Source organism: Microtus ochrogaster, linkage group LG2, assembly GCF_000317375.1.
Source record: "Microtus ochrogaster isolate Prairie Vole_2 linkage group LG2, MicOch1.0, whole genome shotgun sequence".
In the NCBI taxonomy this organism is placed as follows: Eukaryota; Metazoa; Chordata; class Mammalia; order Rodentia; family Cricetidae; genus Microtus; species Microtus ochrogaster.
Genome location: NC_022028.1, coordinates 36,113,366 through 36,133,642, shown reverse-complemented (window position 1 = coordinate 36,133,642; position 20,277 = coordinate 36,113,366). Strand labels below are relative to the sequence as shown.

General features: G+C 42.0%; 1 protein-coding gene across 1 annotated transcript in view; it reads right to left on the bottom strand.

The window, feature by feature from the left end:
* The window catches only part of Ctnna3 (catenin alpha 3), a 1,290,503-nt gene that overhangs the window by 1,225,577 nt on the left and 44,649 nt on the right, over positions 1-20,277 (bottom strand). Inside the window, exon 4 of the mRNA XM_013351193.2 lies at positions 4,695-4,861. Within this exon, the coding sequence (XP_013206647.2) occupies positions 4,695-4,861 (167 nt within the window). The remainder of the gene's footprint in view (positions 1-4,694; positions 4,862-20,277) is intronic.

Sequence of the window (20,277 nt, the reverse complement as noted above, 5' to 3'; positions counted from 1 at the left end):
GTAAGGGGAACATGCAGAGAACGTTTCGATGCTCACTGAGAGTGACTGAGGGGTTCACATAACATAGAAGAGTGAAGGAGTCTGTGTTGGGCCACAGAGAACATGAAATTTCAGATTCCTGGGGATGAACCAACTCTACTCATCAGTTTATCTGTTTTAACTTTTTTACTTATGTTCGTTATTAATCTATTTGTTTTCTCTGTATGTGTGTAGACACACTTGTGAAATGACACACATGCAGAAGTCAGAGGACAGTTCTTGAGAGTCAGTTCTCTCCTCAACTATGAGGGGCCAGGGATGGAACTCAGGTCGTCAGGCTTGGCAGCAAGCTCCTTACCCACTGAGCCATCTCACCAGCCCCCACCCATCAGTATAAACACAGCCAAAGTCTGCTCATGGCCCTGCTCTTGTAAGATAGAAACCAAATTCTTTTCAACACAGTTTTAATAACCCTTATGTTAAAAAAATCTATTTTGTCATGTGATCTTTTCCATGTCTTGGCCAATTTTTTTTGGTTCCTTCTCTGTATGTTTAAACCAAAAACCCCACCCAATCCAGGACTCTAAACAATGTGTTTTCTCTATAAATCAATTACTATAAGCTATTTACCAAAAGTTTCACTGAATTTAAAATACTTTATGCCCTACTCTTTCTCTTCTCTAAGAAGCAGTCTTTCTAATTAAAGATGCCATCATGCTGTCATTTAGCTATGCGAACCTTACGCAACTTCAGGGAACTTCAAAATAAGAAACACACAAAAACAGTATTTCCAGGTACTACTTTCAGGGCCAAGGAAGAAAGTGAGAAAATCCAGTAATGCTCCATCGTCCAGAGAGTGCTTTAACTGAAGGTCAGTGTTTGCATAATGTGGGGATTTTAGCTTGAGTGTTCATTCTCAGGACTCATCTCTCCCATTTATCAATACTAATGTGCTCTGGGTCCCTTAGGACGGCCATGACGGATTTATCAATACTGACGTGCCCTGGGCTCCTTCAGACGGCCATGACTGCACTCTTTCTAACTAGATTGTCCCTACAAACAGTCGTCATGGGGTTGTCCTATAAAATTTACAACCTGGCGTTGGTTGGATTTCTGTTATGCTTCCTGCACCCTCCCCCACTGCCCGTGTGTATACTTAGGGTGCTATATACTCCAAGCAGTGCTTTTGCTTTGTTGATAAAACGAAGGAGCCAGGGATAAAGATGAATCTGGTGAAGCTCAGCTGTGCGATAAAAGACTACTGACTCGGTCTGAGGAATGTTCTTTTAGGTGTTCTTTCTTTTGGCCATCAAAGGGGACCTCTGAGATCACCTACAGTAGCAAGATGCTGTAGTTTCATTGTATTGATTATTTCTCAAAAGAAATGAAATGAAATTTTTTCAAGCAGAAATAATTTGGGAAAGGATGAACAATTAAATCGAAAAGATATTAATATTCCTTACATTTACAAGTTCAAATTTTTAAGGGGAAATTTAGTCTGAGACAAGAATCACAAAATAATTTCTTGGTCTTTAAATTCACCCTGTTTCTTATTTTATCTCGTTACAAACCAAATTCAACCCCCTTCCCCCCCCTCCAAAAAAAAAAAGACTCAGCAAATCAATTGGAAATAAAAACAAATGTAGGCGTTTGCCAAAACTGTGGAGACTGGATATTAAAGTGATCTCTGAGCTGAGAAACAAATCCAATTTTGTCCTATTTGACTACCTTATCATCTATCAAAGGGCATACAAGATAAGCGTAAAAAGATGCAGGCAGTATCCCTATACCAACACCCGGAGTACAAGCAGGCATTATGAACACTCCCACACCATGCTCTTCGTCACATTGTCTCAGCTCAGAAATAATAATAACGGCAATCCATCAAACAAACAGCAGAGGCCATGCTTGTTCATCTCCCATTAAAACAACTGGAGATTTGTCTCACAAGAAGAAAGAAGCATGAAATAGGCAACGGGAAGATGCCTAGTCTGACTCAGCACTCCCTCTCTCCCAAAATACATCTATTCTTCTTTTCCCTGACAATACATATTTAAATAAATCTGAGCCAATGTGCTGTAGAAACTACATAGTCAATCAGTTTGTAAAAAAAATTATGTATATTGATGGAGAAATTTGGGAAGGAGGATGAGAAGAAATTGGCTGAGACAGCAAGAAAAGGGGGTGCCAAGACTCTGACAAGTCCTGCTTCCCTTGGCCCTGCCTGCCTGCTGTCCTGGAATTGGTTGATTCAAACCAGGACTTCAGCGGCCTACCACCTGTGTCCCATGAGAAGATGCCACCCAAGCAAGGGCAACTCGGTAGCTATCTTTTTTTCTTATTTAATGCTGTATATGTTTGTACAAAATTCTCGGTACTAAGTAGCATAAAGAGAACCCCCAGATTTCTCTCAGGAGGAAGGGGGAGCATCAGAAGCTTTCCTGAAGTAGTAAGGATAAGATGGGAGGAGAGGACAAAGGCAAGCCTTTGTCTATTAGCCTCTAAACAAGGTCAAGAAACAAAAACAACAGGTTACATTTTCAGAAGGAAGTGTGTGCCCTCAGAGAGCTGAATGTTTTAAGTGAATTCCCTCTGTATAAAAAAATACGCGATAGTTGTGTGCACTTGTGTAAATGTTGACTATAGCACCCTTCTTGGGGTGAGGAAAAGACTTTGAAAAGTAATTGAAGGGTCTGGAGAAAGGAACCAGAACTCATACCAGACAGCTCACATCTACCTTTAACTCTAGTTCCAGGGGAATCCAATGCCCCCTTCTGGCCTCTGTGGGTACTTCACTTACAGGGCACATACCCTCACACACACAGACATGCACATAATTAAAAGTTAAAATAAAATCTTTTTTAAAAGAGAGAAACTTGAAGTGGCTGAAGGAAGCCAAGTAAGAAAGGTTATAAACTGAAAGACTCCAGCAGGCCCGGGCTTGGCAAACATGGCACTGGCAGACCTTGCCGTTCACCTGCCCTCTCCCATCAGGGTCTATTCCCGTTTTTTGGACACTTTCTTATGCCAGACTCCTTCCGAAGCTGACTACCAAACGCCAGCAGTCAAAATCCCCCTTTAGTTCACCTAATTACCATTCCCAATCAGACTATCCCACCGTATCCTAGTCTGTTCCAACACAGACATCCCTTTTCCTCTTCTTAGAAATTAAAACACCTGCAAGGTCATTTGTTGCTGTTTTTCTGCCTGAGTCAGAAAGCAGCCACTTTAACTTTTCTTCTCCACTTAATAAAGGACCTCTGTGAAAACAGGTGCTTGGTGTGGTTTGGGTCTCCTCTGGGGTCTCAGTGGGAGCCCCCCGATGTGTGCGGGTTTCTTCAATAACTCTTTACTAAAAACAAATGAAGAGGAACTTAGGGATCAGACTACAGGCAGGGAGAGGGAAGAGGGAAGAAATGTGAGTTGATAATGTACCTCATTGATAAAGTACCTGCCTGGCCTGTGCAAAGCCCTAGGTTCCCAACCCTAACCAGCTGACAGCTGCGTGCAAAGGAAAGACTGGTTCTCCCCAGTGGGGTCTCACTGGGTATACGAATTACTCTTAAGGGCGAGCCCCACGTGGGTGTAACAGTAGATGGCCAATACAGAATGAACTCAATGGTGTTCTTTTTTTAGACTTTTTGTCTCATATTGCTTTGTTTGGGTACTTTTTACTACCTCGCTGATGTTTTGATTGTATATTACGCTTTCTAATTTTGTGGTTGTGTGTATGTCTATGTCTGTGCGTGTCTCTCTGTGTCTGTGCATGTCTCTCTGTGTCTGTGCCTGTGTATGTGTGTGTTTCTTGTACTTTTTGTTACTTTTTGTTGTTTTAGTCTGTTTTTTTAAATTCTTAGCTTGGGGTTGTTTTTTTTTTATTTTTTTTTTTTTAAGAAGGCATGGAGTTGTATGGGTGGGGAGATGGGGAGGGTCTGGGAGGAGGTGGGAGAGGGGAAGCCATAATTAAAATATATTGCATGGAAAACATTACTTTTGATAAGAATAGTGAGGATATGGTTCTAACAAAGAGCATTTGCCCTGTGGATGTGCAGCCATAAGTTTCACCACCTAGGACCACAAAAAGAGAGCAGTAGTGGCTACTTACGAATGAGGGTAAAACTCCGAGCATCTCAAGCTTCAAGTTAAGGCTTCTCTAGACATTTATATATATTATACTATTTACACCTATCATTAATGATATTATCTCCATCACTCTGTGCTGTCACTTGTTTAATTAATATGGGGTTCTGGGGAGATGGCTTAGTAGGTGACGCATTTGTTCTGCGAGTGTGAGGACTGGAGATAACGTCCTCAGCAGCACAGAAAATCCAAGTGGCCGTGGAGGCTTGTGTGTAACCCCAGAGCTCAGGAGTTGGGGATGAGTGAGCCCCAGAGAGGCTAGCTAGCCAGACTAGCCAAATCATGAGCCCTGGGTCTAGGTAGAGACCAGCTTCAGCAAATAAAGTAGAGAGCAATCAAGTAAGACACCTCACACTCCACACTCACTCGGTGTTTAAACGTCTAGAGTTTCCATGACTTTAGGACTGCTAAGTTCTAGTGTCATTCCTGGGGGTGTACAGGGAGGTAGTTTTCACACCCCTGTCTGGTCAGCTCCTGATAAAGTGGGGCAGGAAGTACCAGGATGGATGTTTGCTCCAGAGCGGGAATTAAAAATGAAAGCAATGCCAAAGCAAATGAAGTCATCTTCTACTTACAGATGACACATGCTGCAAGAGACACATGACATCAATCATGTCCGCAAGGATAAGGAGTCTTGTAACTGCTGCCAACAAGGCGCGGGCGGCTTGAACCACAGCCTCCCTTTTCGGGAGGTAACAGGGGTCATCTGTAAATCTCTCGGCTGACGCCTTCAGAGCATTGCCTGAAAAACACAACCCCAAGTAAGTTATCATTTGAGTGTCAACAACAGCTACTTCGGCATTCATCAGCCACCCTAACTCCAAGAGTATTCCATGAATAACCACAATATTAAAACAAACTGTCATATGGTACTCCGAGCAGCACATCTTAAAACAGCACCGCTTCCAGTCGGCACTTGTTTGTGACAAGTGCTCCAAAGAAGCACCGTGCAATCTTCTCCTGAAGAACCTCTTTCTCGGCTGACGAGCAACATCGAGTAAAAATGGCTGCCTGCTTCTGCGGTTGCCCCAGCTCCATTGCTGTGAAGTGGTTCACAACTGAGTCTTCACTCAGTCACAAAGGTCCTTGTTTGTAGAAGTGGAGGGAGGCTTCCCTGAGTCACGGTCATTTGCTAACTCAGTAGAGGATAGAGGTGACCTTTAACGTAGTAACAGCAAGCAGACTGAGTGTCACTCACTAGGAAGAGTGCTCGCCCAACACATGTGAAGCCCTGGAGTCAATCCCCAGCACCCACACACCAAACACGCCAGGGCACACTTATAATCACCCCACTCTAGAGGTAGACCAAAATACAAGGTCATTCTCAGGTTACACAAAATATGATAGCCTCTCTCTGATAATAGCTTACCGTACGCAGACTTATTCTATACAATGTAAAGTCTAGACTTTAGTCACGAAAATAATATTGCGAATACATCATTGTCAGAGAAACAACATCCCTTCTATTTTCAAGGTCTTTTGACTTAAAATATTTGCTTTCAGAGCTACCGATATAGAAGAGGCTAAAGTGAAAGGGAAAGGCTGCCTTCTCCATCCCCATCCCCGGTGACCAAACTCACAGAGAATGACTACATCTGCTCTTCAAGGTTCATAACATAAACTTATTTCATCATTAAAGTAATATGTGTCTATTTCTTTTATATAACACCGTAGAGCTGGTGCGATGGCTCAGTAAGTAAAGATTTTTGGCCACTAAAGCAGTCGCCCCAAGTTCATGCCCCAGGATCTGCATAAGGAAGGAGAGAGCTCACTCCCCAAAGTTGTTATCTGACCTCCACACACACGTCCTGGCACTTGCACACACTAAATAAGTTAGTTAATTAGTTAGTTAACTAATTAACAAGTAAATACAATAAATCTCCTTAAATAATAATAATTCGGAATACTAAAGAATATAAAGTAAAAATGTTTACTTCTCCATACTAATCCCTAAAAACACCAACTATTCTGTTTTTATATACTTGAATAGAAATTTCTCACTGAAGTTCTGTTTCATGTGTCTGTATACACATGTTTATTTATAAATGCATCTGCATGCTTTATATATGCATACTTTGCAATATATTCATACACGTCCACATTTAACACAAATATGCAGAGATTTCATATCACATAAAAACATAATCATTATACATACTATAAATGGGAAAGGCGATGAATGCTTAGCTGCTTCTCAAGGAGAATCATCTCATAGAAACTCTCTACAGTTTGCTCACTGTGCTCACCAGTTACTTTCTGTACCCTGTGGGACGGCGGATGATCAAGAGCCGCAGCAAGGAGCAGGCGCGTAAGTCAGACTGGTTCCCCGTGTCTGTTCACATGCCTTCTCTATGCTCTAATTTCCTTGGTTGTGAATGGAATAATAAAAACAGCAGAAGTTTGCCCCCAAACAAAATATTTGGTTGTGATTTTTTTCAGAAATTAATAAGCTATCTCAGAATCCATATAGAAATTTCAAAAGACTAATAATAACCAAAACCATCTTGGAAAACAAGAATGTTGTTCTTATTTCAAAACTTATTATAAAACTATTAAAAAATAGAACTGACATTCCCAAAAGCAATTCTTGAGGCAGGTTGTGGCGGCACACACCTTTAATCCTAGCACTTAGGAGGAAGAAGTAGGTGGATCTCCGTGAGTTCAAGGCCAGCTTGGTCTATAGAGCTAGTTCCAGGACAGACATCGCTACACAGTAAAACCATCTTGAAAAAAACAACTGAAAAAAAAAAAAACAATCCTTTAGATTTATGGTCAACTAGTTTTCAACAAAGGTTCCAAGAAAAGTCATTAAGAACGTGGTCATGTTTTGTGTGTGTTTGTTTTATTTTGCAATAAATGGCTCTGGGATAATTAGTCACATGATAAAAAACATGCTTCTCTGTCTCAAATTATATGCAAAAGTCAACTCAGAGTAGGTCACAGAATCCCATGCAAAACTCATGAACTCAGGCTCTGCAATAACGTCTTAAATGTCGCACCAAAAGCACATGCAATAAAATGACAAACTAGGCTATCAAAACCTAATATTTCTGAACTTCATTTTTAAGATGTATTTTTACTATTTTTAATCATGTGTCTACTTGTGTGTGTGCACGCATATGAATACGTTTGTGAGTGCAGCTGCCTGAAGAGACCCAGGCGTTCGGTTCCCTGGAGTTGGAGTTACAGTTGGTTGTGAGCTGCCCCAAGGGGAAGCTGGGAAAAAGGTTTGGATCCTCTGCAAGCACCGTACATGCTCCTGACCACAGAGTCATCTCTTCAATCATAAATTCTCGACTCTAAATGAGAGCATCAAGAAAGTGAAGGGGGACTGGGAAGATGGCTCAGCGGTTAAGTGAGTGTGCTGTGTGCTTAGAACTGTCCCAGAATCTACACGGTGGCTCACAACAGTCTCTCATTCCATTTCCAAGAGGTCCGACACCCTCTTCTGCCTCACTTTTCTGACCTTCAAGGGAGCCGGGCACACACATGAATCAGGTAAAACCCTCATACATATAAAACAAAAATAATTAAATCTTTAATTTAAAAAAGAAAATGAAAAGACAACATACAAAATGAGGGAAGACATTTTGGAATTGTGTGTCTAAGAAGAGGCTTGTAGCCCTCTCATCAGGGAGAGAAAGCAGCGCTCACGCGTTGCTGTTTGCTAAGAGACTGAAGGAAATGAGAAAGGAATTCTAAATAGGAACAGCAGCAATTATGCTTGGCATCTGTGGAATCTTTGACTCCTGGTCATCATCACTACCTTATGCTGCTGAAGAAATACGAATTCTCCAAGAGAAAGAAGCTTTGCCTACAGCCAAACAAACGACGAGATGACAGAACATGACTCCGACTCAGACATGCTGAACTCCAAGCACGGCGCCCTTATCGCCACAATATGTCCTTTCTAGATACAGAATCCAACTGATGGACCTAAGATCAAACATGTCAACATTTCATGCTTCCGCCTTCAATTCTGATGGCATATGGTTGTAAACAAAGGTAGGTTTGCCAAGAATCTGACACACACATCAAGACTGCTAACAAAGCTCCCAAGTTCATCCTCTCAGGTGATTCTCAAGGTAGGAAAATAAATTCAATGACCCTGACTTTTCAGACGGTAGAAAACTTGTGGTAATTTGCAAGCCTCCGTTAACTAGCCCCCTGTTATGGAGGAGGCCAGAAGTCAGTGTCCACCATTACTCAGGAAATCTTATAACTGAATTAAATGAGAAAAAACTCTAGTTTAAAGCTTGTAACTTAATAATAAAAAGATAAACCAACTTTTAAGTTTATTTATTTTATTATTTTTATCTGTATGAGTGCTTTACTTGCATGTATATATGTGCATTATATGCGAGCTTGGTACTCATGAAGACAGAGAGGGAATCATATTCCCTGACACTAGAGTTACACACAGCTGTGAGCCGCTTTGTGGTTACTGGAACTTGAACCCATGTCCTCTGCAAAAGCAGCAACTGCTCTTAACAGCTGAGCTTACTCTCCAGTTCTAATCCGACTTTTAAATAGGCAAAGGCCCTAAATAGGCATTTTAAAGAAGAAGAAATACAAATGGCTAGTAAGCACATAAACAGATTTTCTAGAGTTAATACAATCTAGATTATTAAAGCATAATTACATCTATATTAAGGTTTTAGTAAGGTCTTTCATCAAGATTGTTTGATTGGTTAAAAACAGGTACACGTTTAATAGTAGTCAATATCAAGACATTGAAGACCAAAGAGCACAGCAAGAGAAACAAGAGTGACCGGAAGTAACAAGTGTGTACTGGAAGTGATCACTGTAGTAACTGTTACATACAGGAACAACTCCTAGGAGGAAGCAGGAGAAAGGCAGTGTGTACGTTGTTAATAGTTTCTTCCCATGGTTAGGGATTGGGGAAACTCAAGATTACTGAAGGGTTGACTGAAGGGTGCTGGTGGAGGTCTCTGGTGTACAGCGCTACAACAGAACGCATGAGCAGGCGATGGAGAGATGACTCGGTGTTTCAGAGTATGCTGCTCTTGCCGAGGATTCGAGTTAGTTTCCCAGCACCCACATTAGGTGACTCACAGTGCTGCCCCAGCTCCAGGGAATCCTCTTCTGCTCTCCGCTGGCAACTTGAGTCACATAAACGTATCCTCACAAATGCATAGAAATAAATGTTTAAATGTCAATAAATATTTTTTTAAAAAAATAGTGGGGCTGGAGAGATGACTTAGTGGTTAACAGCACTGGCTTCTTTTCCAGAGGACCTGAGTTCAAGTCCCAGCACCCACATGGCCACTCATAACTATCTATAATGGGATTTGGAGCCCTCTTCTGCTATGCAGGCCTACATGCAGATAGAAGACTCAAATACACAAAATACATAAATAAATAAACCTCTAAGTTAAAAAGATACAGTAATGAATGAGCACCCTGGATACCCTGCAAAGAATACCATTAGCTAAACTAAAAAATTTGAGCAGTTGAAACTAATTAAACCATCTCTAATAATTCTCCTATTAGAATTCAAAAATGGATTATTACTTTGTTCTCTTTTCAAAGCATAGTAGTGGAGAACTAATTCAATCTCCAGCTCACTTAGCCAGTTCACCAACTTTATAGAAAGTCCATAGAAACTCACACCATGTTTTTCTGTGTCAAAATCATCAAGCAAATACAAAGATTATAGAAACAGTACAATGAAAACAAATGAAACATTTTATCCCCAGAGAAAAGTCTTAGATACGCATAGAGTTCTTAAAAGTCAAAGGTATTCTCCATATCACATTAATATTCTATCCTTTTCACATGAAGATTTATTATGTCAAAATCAAAGCTATTCCCATGAGACTTCTAGAACAATTCCTTAGCTGTGGAGCTGCGACGGGACCTCCTTTCTCAATTTATTATGAAACTTGTTATCTGCACATCATTTCAGAGATTCGACTGTTCCTAGCCAGTGGCCTATCAATAGTGACCTTCACTCTCAAATGCCTCTTTCCCAGCATGGCTGAAACTGGTATTTACTGAACTGGGTAAATGGCAAACCTAAGGGGAAAAAGGACAAGTCAAAAATCTTGATAAAAAAAAACAGGCAACGGAATTTTTCATTGGTAGTAAAGGGATTTAGAGCCCCCAGATCCTTCTTTGGGGTCAGCATTACAGACTGTGAGCCTTAGGTAAGGAGAATGGATGTTCAAATACTAAGTCTCCTTGAAAGTCTCCAGTGCTGAAAAGAAAAGCAAAACAGAAATATAAACTACGATAACGTGTGAGCATAGAGAAAGGCTAAGAACATGCAAGACTCCACTCTAGCCGTCCAAGGACTCGTGTTATTGTAGACCCTGGAAGATCTGAGTATCCTCATGGCTGGCTGGAGAAACTCTTATGGGTTTCTTCAAGTTGGTTTTGGTATGACACTTAGAACCTTTCAAATTTAGAGTAACGTTTATAATTTTCATGTAAAACTCTGTCTGGACCAGACACAGTGGCTCACAGAGAATACCAGCACTTGGGAGGTAGAACCAGGAGCCTCAGGAATGCAAGGCCAGCCTCAGCTATAGAGTGTGTTTGAGACTAGTCTGAGCCTCCTGAAAACTATTTTTTAATAGTTTGTAACAAAATACTTTTCTTTCTTTGTTGTTTCCTTAGTAACTATCCCTTTTTGCCTCCAGATTCTTCACTTGTTCTCTGAACCTAAAACTCACTGACACAGAATACTGCTGAAACTTCTGCTTCTGCCACTCAATCATAATTTCAGATTTGGAACTGATCTTAAAGCAGAGTGTACGTGGGTGCGATAAAAAGAAAAATACAAAACCCAATCAGCTGTAAAGAGCATGCATTGAGTTCACCAACTCCTTTCCCTCCACGATGACCCTTCAGATCACAGATGCACCGCCTCCCAATAATCCTTTAGAACCAAACCCAAAGAGTGTGCCTCAGATTCGTATTTTATACTGTCTTGTGTGATCAATTTTAATCTTACGAGTTACACTAACAATTGGTCTAACTAGTATTTTGAAGTCAAATCAGCCTCTCTCTTAATGGTTCTGTTGGGATGGGTTAACAAGCTCTGGTTCTGTAGGAACGAGACGGGTAAAGAGCTAAATCTAGACGTTTTATAGTCTTTTTAAAATATAACAACTATTTAGAGAGTCTCTAGCCCAAATGTCTCTTGTTAGTGTGAGAGAAATAGCAGTGACTTGAATGTTAAGAGACCCATTTCCTACTACTAGAGTATCCTGGGAAAGGTACTGAAACCTTGAGAAGGAAGAATGTCCTCTAGAAATTCAACTCTGCAGTCCCAACACACACAACAGATGGGAGGACGTGCACACACCAAGGATCTCAAGGTGCTTTTGAGAAGGTGTGGCGTTGTATGGGGGCAAGGCAGCTCTCTATGCTTAGAAATTATTCACAGCCTGTCATTCATTGAAGAGCTTTTGATGTAACAATCATGAGAGGGAAGAGAAGGGGAGTGATTAACCACTCAATAGTGCCTCTTCTTGTTATGTTTGACATGGCCATTCGGAACAGTCAAGTGACTTCCCAGATACTTGAGATAATTCATCTATTTACCTATAGCAAAAGAGTCCCATGCTTAAGAATAGCATTAGGTCCAGCAAGATGGCTCAGTGGGTAAAGACACTTGCTTCCAATCCTGTCAACCTAAATTCAATTCCCAAGACCCACGTGGTGGAAAGAGAGGCTCAGCTCTCATAAACTGTCCTCTGACTTCCAAGTGAGGACACACACACAATGCAATTTTTACATTTTAGGATTTTTTTTATTTTTATTTATGTGTATTATGTGTATCTGCTTGTCTGTGTGTGTGCCACGTGAGTGTGTGTGCTCATGGAGCCAGAAGAGGGCACCAGATTCCCTGGACCTGGAGTCCCAAGTAGTCAAACCACCAAACGTGGGTGCGGGGAACCAAACCTAGATCTTCTTCAAAAACACGTTCTCTTAACCACTGAGCTGTCTCTCCAGCTCCGTGTAATTGTTAAAGAAAAGAATTAACATTAATCTAGAAATACAAAGGAGAAAACTGTTCACTTTGTACAGACACCTGCCCAGAAATTCTATGCCTTGCAACAATTAAGCTTATAATAGTTATTAGCTGTGTGAAATCTTAGCAGCTGTCCTGATTCCTAGCTTATCTAATGCAGTCTTTTCAAGGGTAGTTCCAAAATTAAATAAGTGAGTGTTTAAGTTATTTAATTCCATCTAACTCAACCTCTGACCTCAGTGAACTATTTGCAATGCCTTTTAACTGCTGACTTCATCTTGGCCATGGCCATTCCAGCCTGCAGGTAGTCTTTCAGGATAACACCCTGAACGCTCTTATTCAACCACCTATTTCTACAGACCTCACTCACATGAAAATATAAAACTGCAAAAAAGAAATCAGTGTTATAAGATTTAATATGGAGCCAGGAGATGGAACTCTGACAGGACGGTGTTGAGAGATGAAGGCAAGAAGGGAAAGCGGCAGCGTGAGGAACATGGCATGATGGGTCTGTCTGCAGGAGTGTAAGGGGCCTTGTCCGGGAACTGCCGGGAGAGGGAAGACAGAGCCCAGTGACAGATCTGAAAGCCAAGGTGACTGGCTGAGTTCCTGTGTGTGGAACACTGTGCTCCCTGTTCCAGGGGAGGCTCGTCACTTTCCTCAAGTCATTTGGGGGCTTTTGTCCCCAACGTATGTAGGAGATCATCCGAGGAGAGAGGAAGGTGCTACCGAACGCCAGAGTAAAGCTCTTCACATCCTGAAAGAGAGCGCCAACGCTGTCTTCTGGTAAGAAAGAGGGAGACTGCTGAGAAGGAAAACGATGGTAAATAAGGGATGTGGTATGCCTTTGGGGATGGCACACATCAATGCCTGTGGACCATGTATCTGCAGTGCCCACAGAGAGCAGAAGGGTGCGCCAGATCCCCTGGAACTGGAGTTACAGATGGTTCTGAGCCGTCACGAGGGAGCTGGGAATTCAACCTGGATTCTCTGAAAGAGCCGTCAGTGCCTTTAACTACTGGGCTATCTCTCCAGCCCTAAAAGTAACATGATGTTAAGAATTGAAAGAGAAAATGCATTTGACCTCACCCATGGACTCTTTCTCTTGATTAGCCTGAGGTTGCAACACTTGGTACTGAAGGCAGTCTTACTGTAGCACATTACCATGCAGCAAATAAGACATGAGAGCCACGACAGCATGAACGCCATGTGCTGCTGCTCAACTATTACTATCAACTGATGAGCGAAAGCAGATAACTTCATTCTTACTGTGTACCCTTAGCAAAACGAATATAGTAAGAAGGGAATAATGGGATCCAAGAGGGAAGAGAGCAGGAATGGGGTGGGTTCTGTTCTTACTAGAAATCAGAGTCGGGACCTTGCCTAGAAATGACAGCATAGGCAACAGAGACACTTGTAAATCTAAAAGCAATGCATCATCAGAAAAGAAAATCAACATCAGGTGAGATATATAGACGTATACTTATGAGTGAAACTCATATGTCAGAAAAGAGTAAATATAAAAGGACCTCTGTGTTGACCAGTCAAGGGGAAGTGTTATCAGCACACAAAGTTACAGAATAACCATGAGGAGATAAAAGGTGGAAGGGGTTTCCTCCGAGAGGAGGCTGGGGCAATGAAGCTTCCCCTCGTGATGCTGGGATGAAAGACGCAAGAAGTGCAGGAGACGCTGTCTTCCATCGCAGGCTGCTCTGCAGTAATGGTGTGCACGCTTTACCCTAAAATATGTACAGGTTAGAACCAAGTTCAACATCTTTTGAAAAATCACCAGATCTTTTCATTCTGACCATTCCTCTAGTCTGTGCTTTCTTATACTTGTGCATTTAAAGATTCTATGACATCTGAAGCTCATTTGTTTCTATAACTACTCTAACTGAATACTCTAAAACTAATTTCTATTACTTTAATCTCATAACGGGAAGAGATCAGAACTTTTGCTTTTTGAAGAAATCAGAGGACAATAAACATTTATAGACTATTATATTAAACGTCCAGGAAAGAGAAGGTTGAAGAAAGGAGGGAAAGAGGAAAGACGTGATGGAGGCAGGGAGGAAGAAACCTAACATTAGAATTTCCTCTCTAACACATGACTTTCTTTAGTCCATAATGTAATATTCCTTCTTTGTCCTTTTTGTTCTTAAACATTTTTGCCTGACTTTTAGGAGTTCTGAGACACTGAATCTAGGGCCTCTCCTTCAGCTCTCATATATAAGACAGGAAAGGTGAGCCCGTTCTGTCTCGTAGCCTGATCTCAGAGGGGAGGGGAGAAGACAGAAGCTCTGGAGTGTTGTCTTTTCCATTTTCCTGGAGGCTTATCAACCCCCTTCCCAGGAAAAGAAATACACGGTTTTTTTTCTGTCCAAAATGCACACATACAAATTGGGGGAAAGAGAAAAATCTTTTATCTCTGGCTCTGAGTATTATATTATATTATATTGGGTCTTTTCCATTTCCTCGACTCCCAGTAAACTGACTGTATCTCAATTTATCACTGCCTGTGCATTGCCAGCTCCCAAGCCTGAAAGCATCGTAGCTTTGAACAATAAAATTCCCCTTGGGATTCATAATACATAAAGCTCTCTCCACAGAAATCAAAACTATTGATAGTTGTCTACCGTGTAGTTAATTCAGAAACAAGCATTAAAACAGATAAACAAAATGATGTTGCTTCTGTTAATGCCCCCCACACGCAGGCCCCTAAGTAATAGAACATAGGAAATCAATAGAGCTTGGTAACTCCTATCCGTTGAGACCTTATTAACTATATTGTCGATCTCAGCAAAATTCAATACAGCACATGATCAAATGCATGAAAGAATACAAAGGATTCAAAGCTATATTTCACCTAGGAATTATGTTTCCAGGTGAAGTATAGGATACCAGTGTTGGTAGCCAAAGACTATGAACTCAAGCACAGCCAAGGCTGCCTTCCTGTCTCTAAAGGAGACAGCTCTGGTTCCACACATCTGTCTACTCTCATCTGGGGTCAGGCACAGCTGGTAATTAGCAGAGCAGTATTCAATAAGAAACGTAATGCAAGCCATATATGCAATATTAAAAATTAATGATCAGCACGTTTGCAAGTATTAGTGCTTACAAAAAACAAAGAGCCATGGTTGTGGCTTATGCCTATAAACCCAGCACTCAGAAACTGAGGAAGAAGGATTGTCCACATAAGCTCATGGACTATCTTAGTAGTAATAGTAATAGCAAGATTCTGCCTCAAAATAAGAAAATAAATGGTCAAAAATTAATCATTAATGTGGCAAGCAGCAGTTAATGCAGAGATTCATAATTGGTCAAAGTATGGAGAATAAGTACTTGGGGAATGCTCAGCCCTAAACGGGATACCTATATCATTCCATCTAAGGATCAAAGAATGTTCCAGAAGAAGAAGTAAGAAAAAAGGAAAAATGTTAAGAAGCAATGTCTTCTTGATACAGAGAGCAGTAGCATGCCTGGATTCACCGAGCCTGTGCCGGTTGGTTTTTACTGTCAGCTTGACGCAACCTAGAATTTCCTAGAAAGGGAGTTTCATTTGAGGACCGGGGTTTGGGTTCTTGTGCTGCACATCAAATATTCCCAAGAAGGATGCACTGTGGAACTGAGCTGCAAAGTTACCAGAGTCCTGACAAAAAAGAACCCGGCAGAGTTTGGCGGCAGAGCTTTCCATGAGCGCTAGAAGTTGTCAGCGTTGTAGTTAAAGTCCGTAAAAATGAAAAAGCTCCTCAAGGGAATGAGAAGATGGAGCCTTCCTAAAACTAATGTTTGAGGGAAACATACAAGGAAATGATAGGGGGGAGGAGTCAATGAGGAAAGTGAGGGAGGAGGTGGAGAACACAGTGTGCAATGTCCTAGAGAGAAGGGAGGGAAAGTCTTGATACAGTCAACAGAGAGAGCTTAAAGTGTGCCGACGTAAATTATATTAAACAATAAATCGTCCACGCACCAGAACAGAGAAGGTGCAGTGTGGACGTGAGTTCAAGAGGAGGGCGGAGAAACAGGAAGCGGAGTTGTCATCAGGTGGACGCAAGCTGACACATGTAAAGACAGAACCAGTGAAGGAGAAGAGGAATGAGCACATGGCAAAATATCACTCTAGAGTCATAGTAGAGTAATTTCAGGGAAGGGGAAAGGCTAGGAACCAGATAACTTTCAAAGAATTTTAAAAAAAAATTGTCTTTGAAACTGAAGAAATGGGAATAGTCAAGAATAGATATATTCTTGAGACTTTTTATTCCTGGTTATACTGGTTAATTCTAACCGCCAACTTGACACAGCCTAGAATTACCCGGGAAGAGACTCTTAATGAGGGATTACCTAGAGCATCATTATTATCTAGGAACCATCCAGGTTGGCCTATGGACACGTCCGAGAGGAACCGTCTCTGTTACTGATGGACCCAGCCCACCGAGGGCAGCACTATTCCCTAACCTGGACCCCGAACTACATAAGGGAGAAGGAAAGCATGTAATCGACAATCCATTGCCTGCCTTCTCCGCTCGTGATGGTGGATGCGCTGTGTAAATTCCCACCTTGACCTTTCCACAGTAACGGAGCACAGCCTCGAATCTCGAGCCAAATAAGCCCTCTCTTCCCTGTCTGCCTCGGCACATTTGTCGCGGTCACAGGAGTGGAGTAGGAATCAAAAGGGCCCCAATAGGGTTCTTTATCTGAGTGCTAGTCACCAGGGAGTGGGAGGAACGCTTTGATAGCATTAGAAGGATTAGAAGGCATGCCTTATCAGAGAAGGTGTGGCCTTGTTGGAAGAAGGGATGGTGGGCTTTGGGATTTCAAAAGCCCATGCTAAGCCCAGTTCTCTCTCTCTGCTCACAGATTAGGATGTAGCTCTCAACCTCTTTTCTCCACCACCTTCCATGCCACCGTGTTTCCTGCCATCGTGGTAATGGACTAAGTCTCTGGAACTCCCAGCAAGCCCCCCAACTAAATGCTTTCTTTCATAAGAGCCGCCTTGGTCATGGTGTCTCTTCACAGCGATAGAACAGTGCCTAAGACAGACGACGACCCTGAGAACTTGCCAGCTGCTTAAGTGCACTCTTTTGCAGTCGGATGTGCAACAACCCATAATATTCAGGCCTGTGCTGTGTAGGCATTAGCTTGGATCACTTTCAGCATGATACCAGCATCTATGAAAAGACTGGAGAAAGGCAGCTGCGCTCTGACCACGAAGGAGAGCAGCATCCTAGCTGGTGCATGACTCACCGCTTTGCAGACTGAGATCTCAGGCCACATTTTCATGTCGGACGCCTCACCCCTGGCTACGCATCAGAGTAATGGTGGATCACCTGCGGAATCTCTCATACTTCCAAAACTGGCAGTGCTGTTATTCCTCAAATCAGTATGTCTATCTGTCATAGGTCCAGCATCTCCTCATCACGAGTGACATGGAAAGGTGCCAAGGAATCAAATGCACTGTAAGCAAAGCCTACTGTCGTTTTTTCAAGTGGATGCTAAGGGGTATATGCTGAGTGTTTTCCAACAACTACTGGGTTACACGCAGTGTAGCTAATTAGCTCGTCGTCTCCAATGGAACTGTTTCCATAAACATTCTGCCAGCTATAGAACGCCATGTGTGTCTGTTAAAATATGTTCCAGGATTAGTTTGTCATTCCCTGTAAAAAGCCGAATGGTTCTGTAGCGCCCATGCCATCACAAGACAGTATAAGAGCCAGAAACTTAGCTGGAGACTTTAAAAACACATAGACAGAGGCACACAGGGAGAGACACGGACATGGGTCATCCTAGATACCAAAGTCCCAATGCCAACTTTATCGGGCTCAGGGAAAGCTTATATAGAGATCCTTAGCCACGCCCAGCTCTTGGCTGCAGACTCAACAGGCTCAGACCAGCTACAGGCGGGGTCTCGTGCTCAGGGCAGCTGCAGGCGGGGGTCTCGTGCTCAGGGCAGCTACAGGCGGGGTCTTGTGCTCAGGGCAGCTGCAGGCGGGGGTCTCGTGCTCAGAGCAGCTGTAGGCGGGGGTCTCGTGCTCAGACCAGCTGCAGGCGGGGTCTCGTGCTCAGTTCGCTCCAGCAGGCAAAAGGTCGAGGCAGGCAAAGAAAGTCAAGGGGCTAGGGGTCTGCCAGCCCCCAACATTTCCCCTCCAGTGAAGAGTTTTACTGAATCTCAGGATTTAGTGAGAAGACTGCTATATTTGTGATTTGATGTTTGTCTAAGAATACTGGAGATGCAGCAACAGTCAGAGGCATGCGATATCAACACATCAATAGATGGAAATCATGCGGGCAGCGGATGTTGCTTCTGAACCCAGACAAATGCTAAGTAATTGGCGGCAAATACCGAACATTTTATCAAACCCCTAACTGCAACATGCTTAAGCAGAGTAGATGGAGCTGACCTTTCAGGAATGGTTCATTAAAGCCGAGCTGCTACCTTCCTTTACAATGAATATTTAATATAATTTAATTTCAAACTTATTTAATACAGGTGATACGGAATGGATACCAGTGATTCATTAAGGCATTATTTACTTCCTTCCTCAAAACATTCATTGAGATTCTAGAGAGACGACTTGGTGGTTAAGAGCGCTGACTGCTTTTCCAGAGGACCTAGAGGTTTGATTTCCAGGACCAACTTGGTGGTTCACAACTGTAACTCCAGTCCCAGAAGTTCCAGGGCCCTCTTCTGGCTTTCGTGGATACTAGGCATGCATTTGGCTTATACCTATACAGTTAGGCAAAACACTCAAACACATAAAACAAATACAATTTTTTAAACATGCATTGAAAAATTGAAGAGGCAATAAGGAACATTTTAAGAGCTCCAGAGTGCTGAGCAGTGTGGCACACACCTTTAATTCAGTACTTGGGGAGGCAGAGTCAGGTGGATCTCTATAGGTTTGAGGCCAGCCTGGTCTACAGAGTGAGTTTCAGGACAGCCAGGGCTACACAGAGAAACCTTGTCTCAAAAAAGAGGAAGGAAGAGGAAGGAAGGAGGAGGAGGAGGAGGAGGAGGAGGAGGAGGAGGAGGAGGAGGAGGAGGAGGAAAGAGACGCACCCTGGGAACTTTACAGTGACATTTGTAGGTAAAGCATGTGTTCCATACACTAATGAGCAGACTAAGTGCATCTTCCAGGTACCACTCTCCCATGTCTAGAAGCAATCATTTTATCCCACAATTATGAATGATGGAAACTCTGGATTTCTAATTCCTGATGAGAAATAAATCTATAGAACTGAGGTTTTAGAAATCATGGAGATGGAAAATTGAGGAAATATGGAAAAATGAATAGAAAATAAACTTTGAATACAAGGGTACAGCTGAATGGATAAAATAATTTCTAATAGTCTATATAGAACAGGAAGATAACTAGAGGTGATAATTGAACATTTCAAGATATTAGTAAGATTTTAAATATTCTGAACTGAAAAAAAATAGATCTATGCCTGAGATTGTGGGCATACAAATTACCCTGACCTAAACATTATACATTATATGTATAAATGTATTGAAATATATACCCTATCTATTTCACCAATATTCAATTACTTTGAATTGATTAAAAATAGCCATTAATTTCTAAGGAAAATATAACCCAAATACTTATATTTTGTACATGAGAAATCAAGGAGTATCTGTTTTTATTGTCATTACATTATATTACTGCGTGGGGGGGGGCACCTCCATGCTATGGCAGGCCAATAGAGGTTGGAGAACTTTTGGGAGTCAATTCTCTCCTCCTGCCATGTGAGTCCCAAGGATCAAATTTATGCCATTGGGCTCTACGGCAAGCACTTTTACCTCCTGAGCCCCCTCACCAGACCAGAGAATGTATGTTTTGGAGAAGATAGATTATTTCCCACCAAGAACAAGCTCCTAATTTCTACCACAGGGAAGGGTCTGCCAGAAATAGTCCTGAGCCATGCACTATGGCTCTAAACCAAAGTTCTACACACTCGCCTCTGGGAGATTCTCAAATGAGCACCACATTGGAAAGCAAAAATTTCTTTTAGTGTAAGATACCACCATCTATATCTAGGAGAGAGAAAGCCATTGATGAATTCAAAAGCTCCTCACTAATCTCAGCATCCCTCCAACTGGTTTGTGATCGCTTTAGGAGATGCCCATAAGTAAAATTGGATAGGAAGTCTTTCAG